The sequence below is a fragment of the Loxodonta africana genome, chromosome 9 (assembly GCF_030014295.1).
Source record: "Loxodonta africana isolate mLoxAfr1 chromosome 9, mLoxAfr1.hap2, whole genome shotgun sequence".
In the NCBI taxonomy this organism is placed as follows: Eukaryota; Metazoa; Chordata; class Mammalia; order Proboscidea; family Elephantidae; genus Loxodonta; species Loxodonta africana.
In genome coordinates, this window is record NC_087350.1 from 21,235,178 (window position 1) to 21,260,049 (window position 24,872).

Sequence of the window (24,872 nt, forward strand, 5' to 3'; positions counted from 1 at the left end):
TAATTTGCAATAAAACTGAATTATGACCTTATCCTGGATATCAATTCTTGAGCCTCTTTTAATGAGCAACTGCAGTATTTGAATATTCCCGCAGCCAGCCGCAATAAGTAACGGAGGTGTCCCATGCTGCAAAAGGCAAGAAAAAAATACATATGTACAATTTTACAGGTCTGGTAGGGAAGGAAAAGCCCAAAGTATCCTAGCTGTCCCCACACACCTTCCCTATCTCCCGCAGCATAACAGGAATGGAAACAACCAGAAGAACACAACGGCTCTTCTTCCTTCCGGTTCATCATCAAAGGCGACATTTTCATTTGCGGGATGAGTGTATTTCAAGTTTCACGGATTTAATCAGTAGAGGTCTGTTATGGATTGAATTGTGCCCCCCAAAATATGTGTTAAAATTCTAACTCCCATACCTGTAAATATGACCCTATTTGGAAATAGGGGTTTTCTTTTGTTATATTAACGAGGTTGTACCAGAGTAGGGTAGGTCTTAAACTCATCATCACTTACGAGTTCTAAAAAGAACAGAATAGACACACAAACTACAGGGGGAAGACACCATATGAAGACAGACACGCACGGCAAACACATCTACGTGCCCAGGGATGCCAAGGATTGCCGGCGGGTACTAGAAGCTGAAATCAACAAGGAAGGACCTCGCCCTAGAGCCACACTCTTAATTTGGCCTTCTAACCTCCTGAACTGTGAGAAAACAAACTCCTGCTCTTTAAACCACCACTGTGGTACTTTCTGTTACAGCAGCACTAGGCAGTTAAGACAAGGTGCAATACGTACATGTAGAGAGGTCTTGTATGAAGGAAGACCATGAGCTCAAAAGACCTCATTTCTAACTAAAATCTCTCTCTAAACAGAAGTGATTTTTCAACAGTGGAGTTTCCAACGGGAAGGGACAAGGGAGAAGCAGATGGAGTCCTTTCCACACTGGACTTCCAAGTGTCCAGTCGCCCATGATCCACCCTCCAAGCACCCTGGCAGAATAGTATCTGACCTTGTTGGGTTGGTTAACATCGTAGTTAGACAAAGAGCCCAGAAGGTGCTGCAGACCTGGGACATTGTCATCGTTGATGGCATGAATGATGGCTTTCATCACAAAGGAGTCTTCCTCATCCTTGAGAGAGACAGTGACGAGGGAAGAAGGAGTTAGCTTGTTGGCCCTGATCCCTTATCCATAAGAGAAATCAGTGTTCATTCGTAAAAAGGGGCATTCAGAGGACAGTAAGCCATTTAGTAATTAAAAACCCTCATGGTCATGAAGGGAAATAGGACGTTACTTTGTGCCTCTTCCATGTTGGAAGCCAACTCCATCTACTATTTACCTGTGCCTTAATGTCACCTGAGTTATAGCCCAGAGAACATCAGCTTTCAAGGTTCAGATGAAGAATATGAATGATGACAAACTATCCTTTGGGTTTATCTTAGGAATCTGTCACAATATCAGCCCAAACACCACTGTGGAAAATTTCAGGTATAACCAAGACATGCTTTGGACTTTCCTTCTAGACATGGAAAAAGAAAAACCATAGAACCAAGGAAATGCTGTCTGTCTTTGAATGAGATATTCTTAACTTGCAATTTTTCCAAGTACAGAATTGTCACTTTTGGTCACTTGAGTTTCTTCCTTTTCTAGGTATAGAATAACATGGGAAAATTCTCTTTAGGCTGGTCACAATTATTTAAATTTAGGCCCAAAAAGGGGAGAAAAGTGAAAATAAGGTCCAGAAAAAGGGAAATGGATACATTCCTAAATATAAAGGGAAAATAACTAGAAAATGTTCAAAAAGAAGTTAGTTAAATTTTATATCATCAAAGTTTTCTATAATAAGATATTTCTAAAATATGGCACATTAAAACCAAAGAATAAACTAGAAAAAATCCCAAATTTTCTGGATTTATAAGTATAGAGTTATAACTATTGGTTATACTTATATTAGTTACATTAGTATACTTATTAGTATATTATTTATACTTATAGCCATTGAAATTTCAGGTCTGGAAGAGTGTATCCAAGAATGTCTGCTTGTAGGGGCAGAAGAAATAAAGCATTCCTCTGAACTTTGCTTTCTCTTCTCTACAGATCTGAACTCAAACAAGCTTCATGAGGGTTTTAATAAGCTTTTTATAGAATACACGTTGAAGAATACCACTGGTATTGATTTCTACCACAATGCAAGTTGATGACAAAGAGGCATTTGTGGCAAAGTGGAAGTCAAGAGAAATGAGGAGAACGAAAGAAAGCAGATTGTTCTAACTTGTGCTTGTGACAAGCACAATTTTGAGGCTATGACAGAATCTGAGGTCTGGCAGGCGATCTCCGTGCTCGAAGTTTCTACCCGACCCTGGGTCCCTCTCATACGCTACATTATTCATTGCAACACATATATTTTCTCCCACCTGATTCTTCAGGATGAACGCAATTTATAATCTTAAAATCACTCGCATTATTACTGCCAGCAGCAACAGGAATCTAAGATTTAGATTAATCATTTGTATCTTTTTCTTGGTTCCAATGCCAGTCTCAGACAATTCCTGATCCTCTCTTCTGCTCCTGTCTTGCTTCTTCCCCACTCAGTGATCTACGTCCAAAAATCAGCCACTGAAAACCCTAAGGAGCAGGGTTCACACACAGGATTGTCATGAGTCAGAGTCAACTCACTGGCAACTGGCTTGGGTTCTTTATTTTGTTTTATCTCTTTTTACTCTACAAGGCTAGATCTGGAGCCTCAGCGAAACTACTAGCTCCAGGAAAAAGAAATGCTGGTGTCTGCTGATGTGTGACCCTGCCCTTGAAGTCCCTGGATTCCACTCAAGGCAACACAGACGATCCAGTTACGGGAGAGGGTGGTTCCCACAGAACCACCCTTTCCGCCTTTTCTGGAGTCCCTTTGCCTCCGGAGTTCACAAAGCCCTGTTGGCTGACTGTCAGGGGAAAGTCTTGTTGAATTCAGATTCGTCCAGTCATATCTGAAGGGTTAATCTGGAATTAGGTTTCAGTTTGGATTAGTGGAGAAAAAACTTAGGTTTGTTCTCAGGAGCCTTGGGCTGTCAATATTATGTCAGTAAGTCAAGCAGGTTCAAATCTGTCAGGCACTCCTTGGAAACTCTATGGGACAGTTCTACTCCGTCCTACAGGGTCACTATGAGTCAGAATCAACTCAATGGCAGTGGGTTTGGTTTTTTTTTTTTAAGTCAAGTGGGTTTAGTCTTCAGGTCTACTGAGACATAAGCCAGAAAGCAACACTGCATTTTCCCTGATTTTCTGGGGGATGTGTGGAGGGAGGAAGGGCAATCTTCCCTTTTTCTACTACTATGGTCTAAGATTCTCCTATGTCAGTGGCAATCTGAGGGCTCTAATTTTAGTGTGGAGACCTGGTGACGCAGTGGCTAAGAACTTGGCAGCTAACCAAAAGGTCAGCAGTTTGAATCCACCTGCTCCTTCGAAACCCTATAGGGCAGTTCTACTCTGTCCTACAGGGTTACTATGAGTCTGGACCAACTTGACGGCAACAGGTTTTTAATTTTAGTTTGTACAAATTAGAACAAGCTCTTTCCTCTTCTACTGGCCAGTCTCTTTTTTACCAAAGTGTGCGAGTGAGGCAATAGGGGTGGGAGTGGATATAGTGCCAATGAGGACAAAGAGAGGAAAGGAGAGAAGAGGCAATAGGGTTCCTCAAATCACCCCGCCTCTGCCTGCCCCACCACCTCGAGAGGAAGAAAAGGCCTGATGTTTCCATGACCTCAGGTTTTCTGGACTGTTGAGCAAACAGAATTTAACTTGAACATTCTAAATACAGTGTTAAAAAGGAACCTCGGCAAAGGAAACTGATTTGCTTACCAGAGTATCATCACTTCTGGCAACACTCATGTTGCTTCTGGACAGGAATGACCTGGATAATCTTTGGCACAGTGATATCAAGCGAACCGATTGCTTTAAAAACAAAAGAAAACAACGGAAGGAAAAAGGCAGGGAGAGAGAGAACTTATGTAACAATCCTCAAATGAGTGCAAATGGCACAGGCTTTGGGATAGTGCTTACTGTTTACAGCATACAGTCTTCGGGGTGGGCAATCTCACAGGTGGGCTGGGTGGTATTTGCTTAAAGAATAACTCTAAAGGCCTTATGAACCAAGACAACGGGATGGAGAAAGATGCTCCTGAATTTCATTATTAAACCACAGACCTGCATGCTCCACACCCCTCTCCTGCTACTCTGATCTCTGCTCTTTGGGACACGTGATCTGACTCGGGACAAGCCCCTTACACGTACCCCCCTCATGTTTTTCAGGGGCCTTGCCCTGTATACTCTGGTCAATGAAGATCTAACAGGTGCATGGATAATGCTAGGTAATCTGATCATCAGACCTCACACAGAGGTGGAAACCGACAGGTAGGGGACCCTTAGTCTATAGGACAAATACGTCGGCATTTACATTCAACGGCAGAAGCAACATGTAAAGAACGTGTGTCTGTTTACTGTGTATTTTAAGCTTTATTCTAAGGGTATCTTCGGGGCTAAAAGGAAGGTCTAAAGTCTTCTAGTATTATGGGCCTCTTCATCCCTGTCATGACACCCCCAAACTTGATGAGCATGAAAATGAGCTATATTTCTGGCCCAGTGCTAGGGAGATACCTGCTTCCCCTGGATTTGATACGACCCTGGGCACGGAAAGCCATCCTGCAGCCTTCTTAACTACAAACTGTGATTTTTTTTTTCAAGGATGGCTGGTATGCACACACAGCCTGTGTAGAGGCTTTCAGGCTGAGGAAGCCAAAGGGCTGCACTGCAAATGCTCACAGCCCCGCCCAGGGTGAGGAAGTCAGGGCCACACTGCAAATGCTCACAGCCCCGCCCAGGGTGAGGAAGTCAGGGCCACACTGCAAATGCTCACAGCCCCGCCCAGGGTGAGGAAGTCAGGGCCACACTGCAAATGCTCACAGCCCCGCCCAGGGTGAGGAAGTCAGGGCCACACTGCAAATGCTCACAGCCCCGCCCAGGGTGAGGAAGTCAAAGGGCCACACTGCAAATGCTCACAGCCCCACCCAGGGTGAGGAAGTCAGGGCCACACTGCAAATGCTCCCCACCCACCTCACTCCCCGCTCCAACCAAACCATTCATAGACAAAGGCTGTTGAGAGAACCATTTCCCCAAGTTCTGGTGTAAATATAATGCCCGGCTGCGTACCACAAAGAACAAGTCTGTTTAAAACCTGGTTCGTGGGGCCAAGAGAAAAGACTTCGCTATAACTTTATGGAGCTGAATCCAAAATATGCCCTTGGAATGGTTCCGATTAAAAAAAAAAAAAATGCAAAATTACATTTGAAAATAGGAGTCGAAAGGACTGAAATATCGTTTTTGCCTATCTCTGAAAAAAGGCTGGTGGTGCAGCAGACTACAGAGTGAATTAGAACAAAACAAAACCCAAAAAACCAACCAGATGGATCGATATTTTCCAAATGGCCATTATCAAAAGAGATGGACTTTGAACAGACAGGGTTCTGCAGAGCAAACAGAATTTGCCAACCCCTCCATATCAAATAATCTTACTTTCCATTTTTTTCGGGCTGCGAACTTCTTGAATTTCTCCATGTTTACTGCTGACGCTTTTCTGCTAAGTGCTTGCTGTGTGTCTTTAGGCTAAAATGAAAGTCCAAGAAAAAAATTTTTTTTTAAACTCTCAAATTATAGTGATATGTTATATGACAACTTTTGGAAACCTCTCATTAGCCAGCATGTTGACACACATTTACCTCATGCAAGTAGCACGACAAGGTGGGGTAGTACGCAGAACCTAGGAACCCAGTCTCGGGAGGCTAATGCTTGTGGCTGAGGGTTTGAGAGCCATAAAGGCTGGATACTGGGGAGAAGCGAAAAGTTGAACTTGGAGCCGAGATGAATGACAATTTTCAACACTGATAGTTCGAGAATGCCAAGATTCACAGCAAGGCCATGTTATGAGACATTTTAACTTAATCAAGTAATTTAGACCTAGGAGGGACTTCAAACCAAAGGCAAAACCAAACCCATGGTGGTCGAGTTGATTCTAATGCCTAGCAAACATATTGGACAGAGTAGAACTGCCCCATAGGGTTTCCAAGGTTGTAAGTCTCTATGGAAGCAGATTGCCACATCTTTCTCCTGCAGAGTGGCTGCTGGGTTCGAACTGCTGACCCCTTGGTTTGCAGTCCAGCACTTTAACCACTGTACCACCAGGGTTCCTGGAGGGACCTCAGAGCTCAGTAAATTTGGCCTATCCCCTAATAGTGTTGCTGTTGTTAGCTGTAGCTGAGTCAGCCTCAACTCATGGCAACCCCGTGCACAATGAAACAAAATGCTGCTCAGTTTTCAAACATTCCCGTGATTGGTTGTGGAATCCACTGCTGTGAGTCATAGGGTTTTCGCTAGCTGATTTTTGGAAGTAGACTGTCAGGCCTTTCTTCCTAGGCCATCTTAGCCTGGAATCTCCAGTGAAACCTATTTAGTATTTCAGCAACACACAAGCCCCCACTGGCAGACAGGTAGATACACTCTAATCTGTTAGTTTTCTTAGAATATGGCACAAGAGCAAACACAATACCCCGGATGTGGTCTGTTGCTAAAATCCATAGTAACTTGCAATATACTCTGGGACAAATGAATTCCGTTATGCCTCATAATACTCAGGAGTTGCTGGGTGTTGCAAATGGTTAACATGCTCAAATGCTAACCAAAGGGCTGGAGGTTCAAGTCCACCCACAAGCACCTTGGAAGAAAGGCCTGGAAATCTACTTCTGAAAAATCAGCCATTGAAAACCCTACAAAGCACAGTTCTACTCTGACATACACAGGGTTGCCATGAATCAGAATTGCCTCCATGGCAACTGGTCTGGTTTGGGGCTATAATTACTTCAAGAGCAACCTAAAATGTAATTTACCTTGATCCAGGGGTGCTGCAAACTGTCTTGAATTGTCATTCTCTTCCTTTGGGGGTAGAAGAGGGAGAGAAAAAAAAAAATGCTGTGACCAGAACAGTAAACACTGAGGTTGTTTCCATGCGGGCGGAGCCTACCAAACAGACACTCTAGAAAACGTAGTTTGGGGCCTGCTTCATGGAAGAAAGCTGAAAATTACATCGGTCTTTCCGTGATGATTCCATGGTGCCTGCAGAAGCTGACTGAGCAGATAACAAGGACACTGCATTTTCTGAAGTGTTTCCTTTCGCCAGGCAGAAACACCCGGGGGCTGATTAACGTGGTGGCACGTGGGGAACAGAGCTGACGCCTGGCTAGCTGAGGCGTGGCGCAGCGCCTTTCGGGAATAAGACACTCACTTTGGATCCTTGACCAGAAGTCTCCTTATGAAATCTTTGGCTAGGGCACTGGTATTACTGAAGTATTCTTCCTCAAATTCATAGTTGACGGCAGATACATTTGCTAATGTTTCTTGCTTTGTGTCTCCAAGAAACGGGGAGGCCCCACTTAAGCTGTTAAAAATAAAGGGAGGCACAGAACATTTATAGTTATCTCTCATGTTGCCATTTTGTTCCTACAATACCTGATAAGGGTAGAGTGGAATAAGATTATCTTCTGGCCCCTGGGCAAGCACTAGCGAATTCAATTACATTTTATAGGACAGTTAACTGTCATGAATAAAACAGTTAGCGTAATGCAAAAGATTCATTTAAGAAGTTTATCTGGAAAAGTGTCTTGTAGTTAAAAACCCCTTTTTCCTATTTTCTCAGCAGTGACAGACAGCCAAGCTTTCCTTCAAGCGACTATGTCATAGTTTCTGAAGAAACATTTAGAATTAGGAGAAAACGTTTCATTAGCATAAACTAAACGTATTCTGGGGGTGTAAAATGAATATGTTTACATAAAAACCATGTGTCAGCAGAGGAGATCAACCTCACGCCTTTAATGATTAATAAAACATATGGTCTCATAGAAAATGGCTAAGGGCGTAGTTGTGGATTTTGATACTTACAGAATATAGGTTATTACCCCAATGCTCCTAAGACAGAGGGAAAAAAAAAAAAAAAACAGGTCAGAAGTGTGGTAAAATAAATCAGAAAGACAACACCACCCAGACAGGCTCCTTACCACATGTCCGCCTCGAGACCAAGGGGTTCATAGTTGACTATCTCAGGAGCTAAGAGGAAATAAACACACACTTAGCTGGGGAGGGAAGCAAATGTCAGATTCTATCTTCATGTATAAGTCAGAAAATGGGCCAGGGATATAATCCTATAGAAAAACCAAAAAAACCAAACCCACTGCCGTTGAGTCGATTCTGACTCATAGCGACCCAACAGGACAGAGTGGAAAAAAAGAACTGCCCAATAGAGTTTCCAAGGAGTACCTGGCAGATTCAAACTGCCAACCTCTTGGTTAGCAGCCATAGCACTTAACCACTACGCCATCAGCGTTTCCAAAACCAAACCCGCTGCCGTTAAGTCGATTTTGACTCATACCAACCCTATAGGACAGGGTGGAACTGCCCCATAGAGTTTCCAAGGAGCGCCTGGGGGATTCAAACTACAGACTTTTTGGTTAGCAGCCGCAGCACTTCACCACCAGGGTTTCCTTATAATCCTACAGCAGAGGAAATTTTGGATCATCACGTTTATGAGAAATAAAAGAAACTTACCAACAAACTCTGGTGTCCCAAATATGTTTTTGAATTCATTTCCAAAGTCAATTTTATGGGCCAACCCAAAGTCAATGATCTTGATCCGAGGTTTGGGGACATGTCTATCCAAAAGCATTATGTTTTCAGGCTTAAAAAAAAAGAAGCAGCTATGATATACTATGGTAAGGACAAGGATGACAGAATATTTCTTCCCCTCTCCTAAAAAACCCCCAAAACCCACTGCTGTTGAGTCAATTCCAGCTCATAGAGACCCTATAGGACAGAGTAGAACTCCCTCATGGGTTTTCTAAGGAGTGGCTAGTGGATTCAAACTGCTGACTTTTTGATTAGCAGCTGCGCTCTTAACCACTGCACCACCAGGGCTCCTCTCCTAAAAAAAGCAACCAAAAAGTAGGGAAAAAGGGTAGTTGAAAGAGAACACCAGGAAAAAGAAACGTCTTGGTTTAAGTTTTTCCAGAAGAAAATCTAAGACAAGGATTCGGGCGCAAGTGGTGTACATGGAAAGTGTCACCAGGAAATAACGAGGGGACAGGAAAAGGAGAGAAGGAAGGAAGCTGATACAAGGTGTCTTGTCTTATTAAGGTATGGGTGATTGCAGCGAAACCCCTCTAGGGAACTCGGGAAGAAAGAGTAGAACTCAGAGTTATTCCAGTGGAAGCAGGGGAAAGTTGGGGGGTTTATCCACCACCCCCTCATCCTACACTGTCAAGAGCTGCTGTGTGGGCATCTACTCTTTGGCATTTTCAGCTCCTAGGGCCAGAAAAAAAGACATTAGGCAGAGAGTCGCAGGTGTTTGCAGTGAGCAGCCTTTGGGGAGTTTACATAGGAATGAGTGTTGGGAAGATACAGGCAAGGTTTTTTTTATTGTGTTAAAAATACATGTAACACATCTGCCGATTTGGCATTTTTTTACATGTACGATCCAGTGACGCTGATTGCATTTATCATGTTGTGCAACCATCACTCATATCCACTGCCAAATTTTCAGATGGGGTCTTGATATCTCTGCTACAGTAAGTATGGAGAAAACCCTCCCCTCTCTGAAGTCTGATCCTAGCACCAGTTATCTGAATCATCCCCTTGGCAGTCATGCACACCCGGCTTTGTGACATCTCTTCTCACTGCTTTCAACTGTGACTTGAATCTTACATTGCCACTTCCTGTCTCACATGTTTATGTCTTCTCTTTCCAGGAGACCATAAACTCTTTGACAGCTGGGAGTATGACTTACATTCCTTTTTATAACCCATCATTCCTTACCTCCAGCCAAGCAAAGACCCCAGTTAGCCACCCTAAAAGTTTGGTTTGATTGAGTTAGGCCCATTAGCCTCTCTAATGAAAGGAGAACACAGCTCAAGACACCTTCCATGTTATCTGCCCTAGAGCCACAAAGACAAATTTTGACTCATAGTGACCCCATGTGTTATAGGCTAGAACTGCTCCAAAGGAGGGCATTCATGGCTGCAATTTTATGGGAGCAGATCACCAGGGCTTTCTTCTATCATGCCTTTGGGTGGGTTCGAACCACCAACTTTTAGGTTTGTAGCCAATCATAAGCAACCCGTGCCCTCCAGGGACTTCCAGGAGCCACAGGGAGAGTGAAAAGTGTGTCAGCCTCTGGCCACACCAGCTGGAGATGTCCTGGTAATCAAGAGCAGCCCCCTTGCTTAAAGACCCTACTGGTAAAACCCCTCAATTCTTCACCACAGATTCCACAATGAAAGCGTTCATCTTAAGCCTCTTCCCCTCAAAAAGCAGAAATCCCTGCAGCAGGCATACATTATCTACTTGCTGATTTATATTGATAATTCTGTTTGATAAACTCATGCAGGAAAAAAAAAAAAATGTATGTCTTTAAGATGCTTATTTAATGCCTCCATTTCTCTTACAAACAGTGCTGTGGTCTGCATCCGCTTCCACCCGGATCACAGCCTGCAACCTACCTTAAGATCGAAGTGTGCAATCTGAAGGGAGTGCAGGTAGTAAACACCATTGAGGATTTGTTTGAGGAATTCCGTTGCTTCCTCTTCAGTCAAAGATTCCTTCTCAGCTAAGAAGTCGAACAGCTCGCCACCTGCAACACTGAGAGCCAGGAAGCCAAGGTTATTGATGACAACTGTTTCACACTGATTTGTTCACTCACAGACTACCGGAGTACTCAAACTCCAGGCAAGAAAACAGCATAAAGATATGCTGAAACAGCTAGGCACGAATCAATACACCTTTGGAATTCTGCATCAAGGTGCATTTATGCTTGGTGGCGTAGTGGTTAAGAATTCGGCTGCTAATCAAGAGGTCAGCGGTTCGAATCTATCAGCTGCTCTTTGGAAATCCTGTGGGGGGCAGTTCTACTCTATCCTATAAGGCCACTATGAGTCGGAATAGAGTTGATGGGAACGGTTTGGTGTTTGGTTTTTGTTTTGGTGCTTGGAAGAAATTGGGTATCATTTTCCTAAATACTATGTTCACAAATGGGGGGGTTGAGGGGGGACAGAGATCCGATGGGGGAAAAAAATCAACGATTCTTTAGAATATTTTAATTAAACCTATTTAAAGGTGAGGTCTTAACTCACTGAGAAAAATTTAAAACCTACAAATGGACAGTGTATATGATTTATGGACTATATCTTCATATCCCTATTAGAGGGTGCCTAGAAAATCCATCATCTTAAATTCTTAAACCAAAAATCGTAATATATGGTCTGAAAAGGATTTTTCTTTTTTGTTTGTTTAATATGTAAATGCTGTTGCTAGCTGCCTTTGAATTGGCTGGACTCATGGTGAACCCAGGCACAACTGAAGGGTCCTGTGTCATCCCCATGATCGGTTGTAGATAGGACCTTTGTGATCCATAGGATTTTCATTGGCTGAAGATTGCCAGGCCTTTCTTCCCATAGTCTGGAAGCTCCGCTGAAACCCATTCAGCATCATAGCAACACACAAGCCTCCCTGACAGACGGGTAGTAGCTGTGTATGAGGTGTGCGGGCTGGGAATTGCACCTGGGTCTCTTGCATAAAAGGCAAGAATTCTACCACTGAGCCACCAATGCCCCCAGTGATATGCAAATACTTCTAAATTCATAATTATCACATTTAGTAATGAATTTAACACAGCGCTTAATTAAAGTAAATAAACTGAAACACAGAACTGAACAGCACATGGTTACCTGAGGACTTCTTTAATCTGCCTTCCTTACCAGACTCTAACTCCCATGAGGGCAGCTGGTGGCCGGTGTCCCCCCACCTCCCAGCACAAGGCAGGCACTCTGAATATTTTTATCAAGTGGATGAATGAACAAACTCCCCTAGGAAAGCCACGATGGTGATTAATGGCAAATAACAGGGAACTTTTAATAAGAGTTTTTTATAAGTTAATCCTTATCAAGTTTAACCATACATGCACAACATAATAATTAACTGCAATTATGCACATAACTGCTGTGTTCATTATCTTTCTTGCAGCAAGACAGCTCCATAAACATACCTACCACATTTACATCCACACGGAGTAGAAAACTGAGATCCACAAGATTCAACAGCCACCACCCAAGAGCAGTTTTCCTAATGTTTCAGACTTCCCCCTCACCCCGGCGGCACCCTCCAAGTCCAGGTTTTTCTCAGCGGGGCTCGGGATCCCCTGGCATCAGAATCCTTGGGATGTTTTTAAAAGTGCAGGTCTGGGCCTTCAAGTCTTCATGTAGATGTCCACAAACACAATGACTGTGTCTGTTTACCCTACAAGACTTGTTTTTAAAATACGTGGGCCAACTGCATGAAGCAGAATGAAAGAGAAGACAGCTGCTTTTGTAAGACTCACATGGTGAATCCCATGGGCACGTGAACCCCAAGGGCACGTGAACCCCAAGGGCAGGTGCGTCCTGGCCTGGAGTATCTGGGCCCTTTTATTTTTCCCTTTTTAATATTATGTTCCATTTGGTGAAGGTATAGGTTCTTTGGAATTGCATTCACAGGTCTTCTTTCTCTACTTTGATAGTCGATTTAATGAAAATGCCACGTTAAATTTTTTTTTAAATAGAAAGAAGTGGATTCTGCACCTCACTTCCAACCTGTTTCTTGAGAGTTTCCAGGAGAGGGGACCAGGAAACTCAGCATTTTGAACGAGCACCCCAGGTGATTCTTTGCTGGTGTTGCTAGCTGCTGTCGAGTCCACTCTGACTCATGTTGAGCCCACGTACAACAGAATGAAACGCTGCCTGGTCCTGTACCATCTTCACGATTGTTGGTATGATTGAGTCCATTGTTGTGGTCACTGTGTATTTTGAGTGCTTTCCAAGATAGGGGGCACGTCTTCCTGCACTGAATCAAACAATAGTCTGTTGTAATCCATAGGGTCTTCACTGGCTGATTTTCAGAAGTAGATTGCCAGGCCTTTCTTCCTAGTCTGTCTTAATCTGGAAGCTCCACTGAAACCTGTCCACTGTGGGTGATCCTGCTAGATTTTGAAACAGTGGGAACATAGCTTCCAGCATCACAATAACATGCAAGCCACCACTATGTGACAAACTGACATATGGGTGGTGGAGGTGATTCTTAGCACACTAAAAACTAAAAGCCATTTTTCAAGGTCATAAGTACATGCCCCTGCCTTAAGTACAAGGCCTCCCTCTGATATTTAACTTCAGGATGTTTATCAGGAGGCTGAGGTGACTGGTCCACCCCTGGGGCCCTTCTCCAGGAGCCTGGCAGAAGTGAGAATCGTCCACGTGACTCCTCCCTGGGCCCTGAGCATCAGCCTCAAGGAGGGCTCTACCAGCCCTGGGTGGGAGGGGTGGGGGGAGGTTGGGCAGGGAGATGCCACAAAGCCTGAACCCAGCCAGGAAGCAAAGGAGCCCTGCCCAAGGAGGGCAGAGGCCTGCAGGTGGCATGGGAATGTCCCCCTGGAAATGGGCTACCTCCCTCTCCGCCCCCCACACACACAGCCCTCAGCCTCCTCTCCTGGGAGACACAAGTCTGCCCTGCCCTCTCCTCTGCACCCTAGGCCTTGTATTCCCACACTGCCTCCCCACCCAATTACCGGAAGCCCTCCCTCTTCTCACCTAACCAAAGGTCAGCAATTCGAATCCACCAGCTGCTCCCAGAAAACCCTACGGGGCAGCTCTACTCTGTCCTATAGGGTCACTATGAGTTGCAATTGACTCCACAGAAACGGGTTGGGTTTTTTTTTTTTTGTATTTCTTTTAAAAGGTCCCTGGGTGGCCCCGATCATTTGTGCTCACCTGCAAACTGAGAGGTTGGTGGTCTGAACCCACCCAGTGGTGCTGCAGAAAAAGGCCTGGTGATCTGCTTCTGTAGAGATTACACCCAGTAATGGAGCAGTTCTACTCTGTAGCACCTGGGTCGCCATGAGTCGAAATCAACTCAACAGCAATGGGTTTGGTTTTCATTCCTCTTAAAACAAGCAAAAGGGGCAGAGGGAATCCTTCAACTACAAAACCCAAGCCAAACCCACTGCTGACAGAATGGAACTGCCCTATAGGGTTTCCATGGCTGTAATCTTTATGGAAGCAGACTGCCGTATCTTTCTCCTGCAGAGCAGCTGGAGCGTTTAAACCGCCAACCTTTTTTTTGGTTAGCAAACAGGATCCATCCTCCAACTATAAAAAACCAACCCAAACTCATTACCATAGAGTCGACTCCGACTCATAGGGACCCTATAGGACAGAGCAGAACTGCCCCATAGGGTTTCTAAAGAGCACCTAGTGGATTTGAGCTGCCAATCTTTTGGTTAGCAGCCGGGCTCCATTACAGGAGGGAAAAAAGAGAAAAAAATGGAAACCTGTGACCCAAACAACCCTGAGAAAGATGTTTCCTCATAGATTCACTCTTCCATCCTCCTGGTGTCTGCACTCTCAGGGTGCTGGTCTCAATCCTTCACACTGACTTCAGCACCATGGGGGGCAGTCGAGAGTGGGGCACATCCAGGCGCAATTCTTAACTCTGCACCTTGCTAGCCCTGTGACCCATTTCTTCTGTCTGAGCCTCCTTTTTCTCCTCAGTTAATCAGGGATGAGGGCTGTGAGGTTAAAGATAACAAATGCATGAAAAGCACCTGGCTGGTCTGGCCTGTGGTCCAGACTCAGCACGTGGGAGCGAGTGTTATCCTAAGGGCAGGAACCTCTCTCCTGTAATGCCCTACCGATCTCCCCTGGGCAGGTCCGACATGAAGGCCCCCTTCCTGCCCTGCTTCTCCCCTCCCCTCCCCCTCAAATGGGTTGATCTCTAGTCTTTTAGCCGCAGAACTGTGAGAAAATACATTTCTGTTCTTTTCAGGCGCTCACTTGTGTCCTCGTGTTACAGATGCACTGGGTTACAGGACAAGTCCCCAAAGCAAGGGGCCAGGATTGCAAAACAGCAGTGCCTGATCAAGACGGAGAGCAAGGAGGCCTGAGCTGCTCCTCTCATTTTCTTGGTCGGCCCTTCTCACAAGTCTCTGTTCAAGCCTCACATTGTGCACGATGTGGTCTCACACCATGACTTGTCCTGGGGGCTGCATCATCAGGTCCCATCTCACTGGCCTCAGATCCATCACTGACCTCTTGACGCCCCAAAGGCCCTACACAGACACTCATTGCCGCTAATTCCAATCTGAGGTCTTTCCTCCATTTCCAACTTCCTCCTGGGAGGGCACATGCCTTTGTCATAAAACTCTACCTATAAAATCTTTAGTAATTAGTCAAAATAATTAACACTGATTTCAGCAAAGTTTCGGGAACAATAACAAGCATCATTTAATAATAACCCCTACTCAGCCCCCATGACCTCGGAGGGGGAAGGTGACCTGAGGCATTTTTCCCCCCAGGCACTTTCTCATGCATGCTGTTTCTGGAACTAGAACACAAATACTTATCAGTGTTGTTGCGGAACAATAGAATAATGCTAACCAGGAAATCAGCCAAAACCTCGGTACTTTTACTCTTTGTTTCAAATTTTACATTTTGCTCAAGAGAAGGAAGATGGATGGAAGGAGAGATGAGTAATCTCTGCAGCAAACTGAGAAGGCAAGTTTAACCTCCTTTATTAGGTCTTTGAGTCAGAGTGTTTTAAACGGTAGCATTATTATGGAAATTGTATGAAATGCATGCTAATAAGCATTTGCGATTTTCACCAAAAGAACTGGAGAATAAGAAGGCTTCTTTTCTTCCTCACACCTTCCACCACCACCAAAAGTTCCCTAAAAGTTATGGGGTCATAACGAAATGTAACTAGGGCACATATAAGAACAAAGCTTCAAAAACAAAGCTTCAGACAAAGATTAGACTGGACTATAAAACATAAAATAAAACTTAAGAGTGTGCTTCCTAGGTCAATCAAATACATGATACCAAATGGGTGGCTCCTGTCCAGAGGTAGGATGAGAAGGCAGGAAGGGACAGGAGCCGGTTGAATGGACACAAGAAACCTGGGTGGAAAGGGGGAGTGTGCTGTCACATTTAGGGATTGCAACTAATGTCATATAACGATACGTATATAAATTTTTGTATGAGAAATTAACTTGAGCTGTAAACTTTCACCTAACACACAATTAAAAGAAAAAAAAAAAAGTAGGCCGTCACAGTAACATGAGAGAAATGACTGCACCGCCAAGCACTGTGCCACGTGCTGGGTATAGAGAGATGAACAAGACACAGTCCCCAGCCTCACAAGGCTGATGGGCCTGAAGAGAGAGATGCGTTAGGTTGGACCATATGAAATTCCTATTTCTTTAGGTCATAAGCGGTCAAGTATTGGCAATTTAATATGGTTCATTCTAAATGTAAAGATAATTATCAAATAATGAAGTAAGAACAAAGATGGAGTCCAACCAGAGGGCCTAGGGGGTACAGAGAAGGGACGTAGCTTATCTTGTCAGGTTAGGGTCTGGGACTTGTCTGGAAGGCAGTGGTATCTGTGCTGAGTCACAGTGATTTGTAATTATGCTGTAGGGGAGAGATATTCCTCATAGAGACAACATGGGGAGAAAGAAAAGGCTGTGATAGTTAAGGTTGTGTGTCAACTTGGCTGGGCCATGATTCTCAGCGGTTTGGGAGTTATGACGGAGCTTAATAACACGATCCCTTCCACGATGAGATCTGATAAAATGTGATCACCCCCATGATGGAATCTGCTGTGAGTAGTCAATCAGTTGAAAGGGAGTTTCTTTGGGCCTGCACGGAATGTGAGGCTGACTCTCTGGCAAGGCTCATGGACAATGAAGAAGGAAGACCGAAGAAGAGTTGACGCCTTTGGATTGTGGTGTTGGCGAAGAATATTGAATATACCATTGGCTGCCAAAAGAATGAACAAATCTGTCTTAGGAGAAGTACAACCAGAATGCTCCTTAGAAGCAAGGATGGGGAGACTGCGTCTTACATACTTTGGACATGTTGATAGGAGGGATCAGTCCCTGGAGAAGGACATCATGCTTGGCAGAGTACAGGGTCAGCGGAAAAGAGGAAGACCCTCAACGAGGTGGATTGACACAGTGGCTGCAACAATGAGCTCAAGCATGACAACGATTGTAAGGATGGCGCAGGACCGGGCAGTGTTTCGTTCTGTTGTGCACAGGGACGCTATGGGTCGGAACCGACTCGATGGCACCTAACGACAACAACAACATTCTGGTGTATGGTGGCAATGGTGGTTAAAAGCTCACCCACTAACCAAGAGGTCGGCAGTTTGGATTCCACCAGCCGCTCCCTGGAAACCCTATGGGGCAGTTCTATGCTGTCCTGTGGGGTCACTATGTGTCAAATCAACTCGAAGGCAACGGTGTTTTTAACGGGTATTCTGGGTACAAGAGATCCTAGGTATAAATTGTTACTGTGCCTGGCTCCTAACTAAAAGACTGGAGTTTCGAGTCCATCCAGAGATGCCTCAGAAGAAAGGCCTGGAGATCTACTTCTGAGAAATCAGCCACTGAAAACCCCATGGAGCACAATTCTACTCTCGCACACATGGGACTGCATGAGGTGGAGTTGACGCAACGGCAGCTGGTTAACTGGTTATTCTAGTGTACGTGATGTGAAGGCACAAGGTGACCACCTCTTGGCTTTGCTTCTAAAACAAAAAGCAAAAAACCCTTGCCACTGAGTCCATTCTGACTCACAGCAACCCTGGAAGACAGTGTAGAACTGCCCCACAGGGTTTCCAAGGCTGTAATTTTTACAGAAGCAGACAGCCACATCTTTCTCCCACAGAGCGGCTGGGGGGTTTCAACTGTGGACCTTTTCGTTCGCAGACCAGTGCTTAACCACTGTGCCACCAGGACTCCTTTACTTTGCCTTTAAATAAACCCATAACTGAACCTCAGTGCTCTATTGTCATTGCTAAGTGTCCGATGTTCTTGTTGATCTAGGGGAAGCCATCCAGGGTTTTCACTATCTCCTCTCTCAGGTTCTAATTTAAATTCCTTAGGTAATTGACTGAGGACCTCGGTGAATGCAAAGTTGAAGCTGGGGAATGTGAAAGGGAAGATAAAACACAATACACTCTTTTTTGCATTTGTTTGACAGGTGTGAATATAAGGTTGGAAACAGATTCAGAGGAGGGAGAACACCACTCCCTGCTCCTCAGAGGAGGGAGAACAGCACTCCCTGCTCCTCAGAAGAGGGAGAACACCACTCCCTGCTCCTATACTCTGTAGCCCACAAATCAAATAAATAATATCAAAGGAGTCCCTGACCTTACCGCCTTCTCTGAATTAGCCCTTCCTGCTTTGAAACCAAGCTGTATTTGAAAACACATTTCCTGTCTGTTTTTGCCTCAAATCCACAACTTGAAAGGAGTTCTGGATTCCCACAGAAAAGCATGCCTGGTACTCAAAATTCATGGGGCCCGGGTGAGCTTTCATTTTACCCAGGGAGTCGTGCAAACAGCAGGAGCCTTCTGAAGGTTTCTAGAACAAAGTCCATAAGGGAAGAATATTGCCGAATGGTTAAAAGGCATTGGAAGAAGGTGTCCTGGGTTCAAATCTGGACTCTGCTTTGCAACCTCCAACAGGTTGCTTTCTGAGCCTCAGTTTGTCTATAAAACGGGAAGGTTTACCTACTGCTCATCATTATTAACGGGGATAATAATATGACTTACGATCTGAGTGTGTGTCCTATAGGGTCATTGTGAGTCAGAATCGACTCGATGGCGATGGGTTTGAGAACCCTGCACTTTATAACCAAGACCATCTATGTTACGTGTCTCTATTTCCCTGTTGTCATTCCCAGCCCTGGTAAAGTCTATTTTACATGTTTCAGTCCAGTCTCAACTGTGCAACAGGAAATCAAGGAAAAAAGTATGTTCTTGCTTAGGCAAGAGTGTTAAGCGTCCCTGAGGCCAGGATGGAGGTAATAGTAGTGATTAGAGATTCCTCAAGGGGAAGTTCAACCTCATGGGCCATGCAAGAGCCACAGTGGCCACGTGAAGACACCCCTCCCCACCTGGGAGCCCCCTGCCAACCTGGTGGAGCTGGGTTTATTGAGGGAGATGGCAGGTCCCTTTACTGAACGTAGGTTTCTTAAAAGTATTATGCCAGAAATACAAAACTACATTCTCCTTTAAAAAAATTAAAACATACACAAATAAAACTAAAGTGTCTTCTAATCACCTATTTACCCTCCTCCCCAGACATTATAAAAGAGCCTGGGTGGTGCAAATGGTTTGCGATGGGATGCTAACCTAAAGGTCGGCAGTTCGAATCCTCTCAGTGGCAACGCAGAACAAAGACCTGGTGAACTGCTTCTGTACAGCCAAGAAAACCCTATGGAGCAGTTCTACTATGTAACACATGGGGTCGCCGTGAGTTAGAATCAACTCAATGGCAATGAGTTTTTCAGACACTATAATAGAGCTAAATGTTAAAACAATTACCAACATACCCCTGATCTCTAGTGTCCCAGGCACAGCCGTCTGTCTGCATACCCTTCAGCTGTTTTCTGCTCATGGACAACTGGACACAGACCTGAAGTCCACCTTTGGTTAAGTACTAAACATGGGTCCTGATTCTGCCCTCTAGAACAGAGGTCAACAATCTTTTTCTGTAAAGGGCTCTAGGGGGACCATACAGTCTTTTTTCAACTATTCAACTCTATTGCATAGTCTTCTTCACTTTTTCAACCATTTAAAAAGGTAAAAACATTTTTTTTTTCCTTGAGGACTAGACATAAGCAAGGAGCCCTGGTGGCACAAAGGTTAAGAGCTTGGCTAACAGAAAGGTTCGTGGTTTAAACCCACCCTGCATCTTTGTGGGAGAAAGAGCTGGTGATCTGTTTCTGTAAATATTAGTCTAGAAAACCCTACAGAGCAGTTCTACTTTGCCACATGGGGTTGCTATGAGTTGGACTACATAGTACCCAACAGCAACATATATAAACAAGAGGCAGGCCCACGAGCTGCAGTTTGCCAACCAACCCCTGTTCTATAACAACGTAGGTCATGGAACACAAGCCACTTAAGTGACCCACACAGCCATGCTTCCCATATCTGAAGGTGGTTATACAGACTCCCGCATCTTTTCTTCTCAAGGCTAGAGTTCTGACAGGGGGGTGACTCATAAAGTTAATTCCAAACACAGATGAAGAGATTCAGGGATTGCTTTGCTGAGCTTCTGTAGCTAAGCAGGGCATTGATGCTGTAGACTCAGTAATGGAAGGAAAAAGTACAGAAACATGGACTGAGATCAGTCAGGTGTCTGGCTAACTCAGGAGTGTCACAGGTCCTAGAAGAAAGCAGAGCATAGGGGATACAGACCCCACCCTATTCACTTGGTAGCTCTGTATCTAGGGCAGGGCACTTAACCTCCAACTGACAACTGTGGTCTCTTCCCTCTTCCTCCTCAGCTTGAGTCTGAGCAGGCTCTATGTCTTCACCAGTAGAATACAACAGAAGAGATGCCATGGCAATTTTCAGGCCCAGGCCTTAAGAGTCTGGCAGTATCTACTTTCTGTTGCTGGAATACTTGCCCTGAGAACCTAGCTACCATGCTGTGGGGAAGCCAAAGCAGCACTGTGGAGTGGTTCATCTGTAGAGGAACCAACATCCCTGGCTGAACTCTCAGCCGACAGCCAATTACATGAGAGAGCAGCCGACTTGCAACTGGAAGATGCTGTCCTAGTTGAGCCATCCCAGCTTACACTGTGAGGAGCAGAGATGAACTGAGTCAGCTGAGCCCTGCCCAAATTATAGATCTGTGATCAAGCCCAAGCCCACCGCCACTGAGTCGATTCCGACTCACAGCGACCCTATAGGATAGAGTAGAACTGCCCCATAGAGTTTCCAAGGAGCACCTGGTAGATTCAAACTGCCAATCTTTTGGTTAGCAGCTGTAGCACTTAACCACTATGCCACCTGGGTTTCCCTGTGATCAAGGTAAATGATTATTTGCATTTTAAGTCACTAAACTCTGCAGTGGTTTGTTAGGCAGCAATAGATACAGAGAAGAGTGCCTCCTTTGGTTTTATGAGGATTAAATGACAGGATATATATAATGTGCTTAGCTCAATGCCTCGCACGCAAAAATGCTCAGTAAGTGGAAATTATTATTTGTGAAAAATAAAGCTACTTAAGGCCCCTTCTAGGGATCGGGGAAAGTTTGACCTAATATCTTAGGCTGTCATTGAAAAGCGCTGAGCACAGTATAGGACATGGTAGTTGTTCAAGAAATGTTAGCTCCCTCCCTTTCAAAGCCCTTCCTTTCTGATGCCCAGAAATGCTCATAAAAGCTCTAAATTGCCTCACATCTCCACCCTCAGCCCACACCCCAAATCCTCTTAGGTGGCGTTGAACCAACAACAACAACAGACAAGTTTATTTCAGTTCCTTTGTTTCCAGGTTGACATGGGACGTCCAATGAGTCAGGGGAGGACAGACTGTTGTTCTTGTTAGCTTCCATCTAATGGCCCCCAACTCAGGGCAACTCCGTGCACAATGGAACAAAACGCTGCCTAGCCCTGAGCCATCCCCGTGATTAGCTGTACATCAGACCGTTGTGATCCAGAGGGTTTTCGCTGCCTGATTTTCAGAAGTAGATTGCCAGATCTTTCTTCCTGGTGTGTCTTAGTCTGGAAGCTCCGCTGAATGCTGTTCAGATGATAGCAACACGCAAGCTTCCACTGGTAGGCAGGTGGTGGCTGCATGTGAGGTATACTGGCTGGGACTCAAACCCCGGTCCCCCACACAGAAGCCGGGAATTCTACCATAGAACCACCACTGCCTCCCTGTGCTAATGGCACAGAAAACCTGAAATGATAGTGAAAAGGTGCATGTTATATGCATGGGGCTGCAAACGTGTTAGCCCTGCCTACTACGGCAAGAAAAATAAGATTTCAATCTTGTAAGGAGACCCAAATTTGGAAATAATTTGGGATACTTCCTCCCCAAAAGGCTCCTTGCCTCAAAGTCATGGAGAAATAATCTGACATAGATAAAAGTATGGCCTCTGCAGCAAAATGAAGATTTTAAAGTAATCACGCTCATTCATAAATAAAAGAGCAGAATCATGACTTTCAGCTTCCGAGATGGAAACAGAACGCTGGACTGGTAAAATGAAAATGCATCACGATTTATCAATACCAGAAGGCACAATACCATCTGGGGCCAGACATATCACTCAGCCGTTAAGAAGGTACTGGCAGCTGCTGACGAGGCATAATATGCAATCGTGCGTTCCAGTCCAAGTGGTCCCTGATGTGATTATCCAAGCCCACCACTTAAATGACAGCATGTTCAAATTCAGGCAAATGACCAGTGGCAGCGGGCTGAAGCTGACTTACAAGCAGGAAGATGCAGAGCTCAGCTTGACACTGTACTAAAAAAACAAGGTTCCTTACTTTTTTAAAATTGAGGAAGCCTTATGTGGGATATGTGAATCCCCTAGGTGGTGCAAGAAGGTCCCTGGTTGGCGCAAATGATTTGCACTCATTTACTAACTAAAGGTTGGTGTTTCAAACCCACTCTGCCCCAGCACAGAAGAAAGACCTGGTGATCTGCTTCCATCAAGATTTCAGCCAAGAAAACCCAATGGAGTAGTTCTGCTCTATAACACATAGGGTCGCCATGAATCGGAATCAACTCAACGGCAAGGGGCTTAGTTTGGTTTCTAGTGGTGCCAACGGTTAACGCAGTCAGCTGATAACTGAAAGGTTGAAGGTTCCACTGGACCCAGAGGTGCCTCAGAAGAAAAGCCTGGTGATCTCCTTCCACAAATCAAGCCCCTGAAAACCCTGTGGAGCACAGTTCTACTCTGATACACATGGGACCACCGTGAGCTGGAAGTGACTGGATGACAACTGGTGGTATATGGAATATGAGGAAGCTGCTATAAAAACAATCTGACAAACCAAAAACCACTGTTTACCTCTCTCTTCCTCTTTAAGTGAACAGAATTCATCTTCTTCTCTCTTCCCATTGAACAGTTCTCGTCTACAGTTCTTGAAAATATGCTATCGGTTCATAAACATGGTTTGTAAGACAACTCTCTGGAGAGTACCTGATGGTAGTTTTGTAAGTTATCAAAACCTGCTGTCTGGGCAGTGGGTAAAGCGTGACATCCCAAAGGATGTCTTTGAAGGTGATCATGGCACCATGGCACCTACAGTAGATTAACATAAGCCACAGCCCTCCCACCCCCAATTCTGAGCACTTGCTCAAGTTCTGATTTCTTACTTGCATTTTCATTTCCCTAGGGCATGGGGGGGACATGGAAAAGAGAAATGTACGGGGGAGGTAACATTAAAAAAAGAGAGAGAATTTGTTAAAAGTTCCCAGCGATGAAAACCAAGAAGTCCACCAATTCAAGAAGAAAAACAGGAGAAAAGCATAACACAGCGAGAATGAAAACCTTACACAACAATGGCTCAGTGAGCCTCCCCAATAATTCCACCAGTCCCAAGGCCGCGCTCATCAGTTGCCATAGAGTCGATTCGGACTCATGGCGACCTCATGTGTGTCAGAGTAGAGCTGTGCTCCACAGGGTTTTCAATGGCTGATTTTTTCTGCAGTAGATCACCAGGCCTTTTTTCCAAGGCACCTCTGGGTAGACTCCGTCCTCCCACCTTCCATTTAGCATGAACCATTTACACCACACAGAGACTCCAAGGATACTCTTGGAGAGAAGTAATAATATGCGGGAAAGGGTGATGCACTGAGTGAGGCTTTAGGGAACCCAGGATGAAAGTGTTGAGGACCTTGGGTTCCTGGGTTAGGGGGCATCACGGCACAGGCATGAGGGGCACAGACATCAGCAGTCACCCAGACCTGGCTCTAATGGGGGTGCTGAGGGAGAGGAAGTGGAGGGCAGAGGGGGAGGTCAAAAGTGTCCACTGAAGGAGAAACCATAAACACATTCAGATAAGGAAAATTAGTAACTTGCCAAAAAGAGCACCCAGGTCCAGAATAGACCATGAACAACTTGGGTTTTTTTTGTTGTTGTTTTGTTTTGTTTTAATATATCGTGCTTTAGGTGAATGTTTACAGCTCAAGTTATTTTCTCATACAAAAATGTATACACATATTGGTATGTGACACTAGTTGCAATCCCCACAACGTGACAGAACACCCCCCCTTTCCACCCCAGATTTTCTGGATCCATCCAACCAGCTCCTGTCCCTTCCTGCCTTCTCATCCTGCCTCTGGACAGGAGCTGCCCATTTGGTCTCATGTACCTGTTTAAACTAATAAGCACACTCTTCACAAGTATTATTTTGTGTTTTATAGTCTAGTCTAATCTTTGTCTGAAGAGTGGGCTTGGGAATGATTTTAGTTCTGGGTTAACAGAGCGTCTGGGGGCCATGGCTTTGGGGGTTCCTCCAGTCTCAGTCAGGCCATTAAGTCTGGTCTTTTTACGTGAATTGGAGTTCTGCTCCACACATTTCTCCTGCTCTGTCAGGACTCTCTGCTGTGTTCCCTGTCAGGGCAGTTATTGGTGGTAGCCGGGCACCATCTAGTTCTTCTGGTCTCAGGCTGATGGAGTCTCTGATTTATGTGGCCCTTTCTGTCTCTTGGGCTCACATTTTCCTTGGTCTTTGGTGTTCTTCATTCTCCTTTGTGCCAGGTGGGTTGAGACCAACTGATGCACTTTAGATGGCCACATGCTAGCATTTAAGACCCCAGACATCACTCACCAAAGTGGGATGCAGAACATTTTAATACACTTTGTTATGCCAGTTGACCTAGATGTCCCCTGAAACCATGGTCCCCAGACCTCTGCTGGGCCCTACGTTTTAAGGAAGATGCA

At 44.9% G+C, this 24,872-nt stretch overlaps 1 protein-coding gene across 6 annotated transcripts in view; it reads right to left on the reverse strand.

Annotated features, from left to right (window-relative positions):
* DAPK1 (death associated protein kinase 1) overlaps positions 1-24,872 on the reverse strand; it is a 223,117-nt gene that overhangs the window by 62,900 nt on the left and 135,345 nt on the right. For all 6 annotated transcript variants that reach the window (XM_064291150.1, XM_064291149.1, XM_064291153.1 and 3 more), the window contains exons 4-13: positions 10,594-10,732; positions 8,648-8,777; positions 8,101-8,149; positions 7,985-8,011; positions 7,332-7,484; positions 6,937-6,982; positions 5,570-5,659; positions 3,860-3,952; positions 1,016-1,135; positions 28-126 (exon numbers count right to left, since the gene is read on the reverse strand). In XM_064291150.1, coding sequence (XP_064147220.1) covers positions 28-126; positions 1,016-1,135; positions 3,860-3,952; positions 5,570-5,659; positions 6,937-6,982; positions 7,332-7,484; positions 7,985-8,011; positions 8,101-8,149; positions 8,648-8,777; positions 10,594-10,732 — 946 coding nt within the window. The remainder of the gene's footprint in view (positions 1-27; positions 127-1,015; positions 1,136-3,859; positions 3,953-5,569; positions 5,660-6,936; positions 6,983-7,331; positions 7,485-7,984; positions 8,012-8,100; positions 8,150-8,647; positions 8,778-10,593; positions 10,733-24,872) is intronic.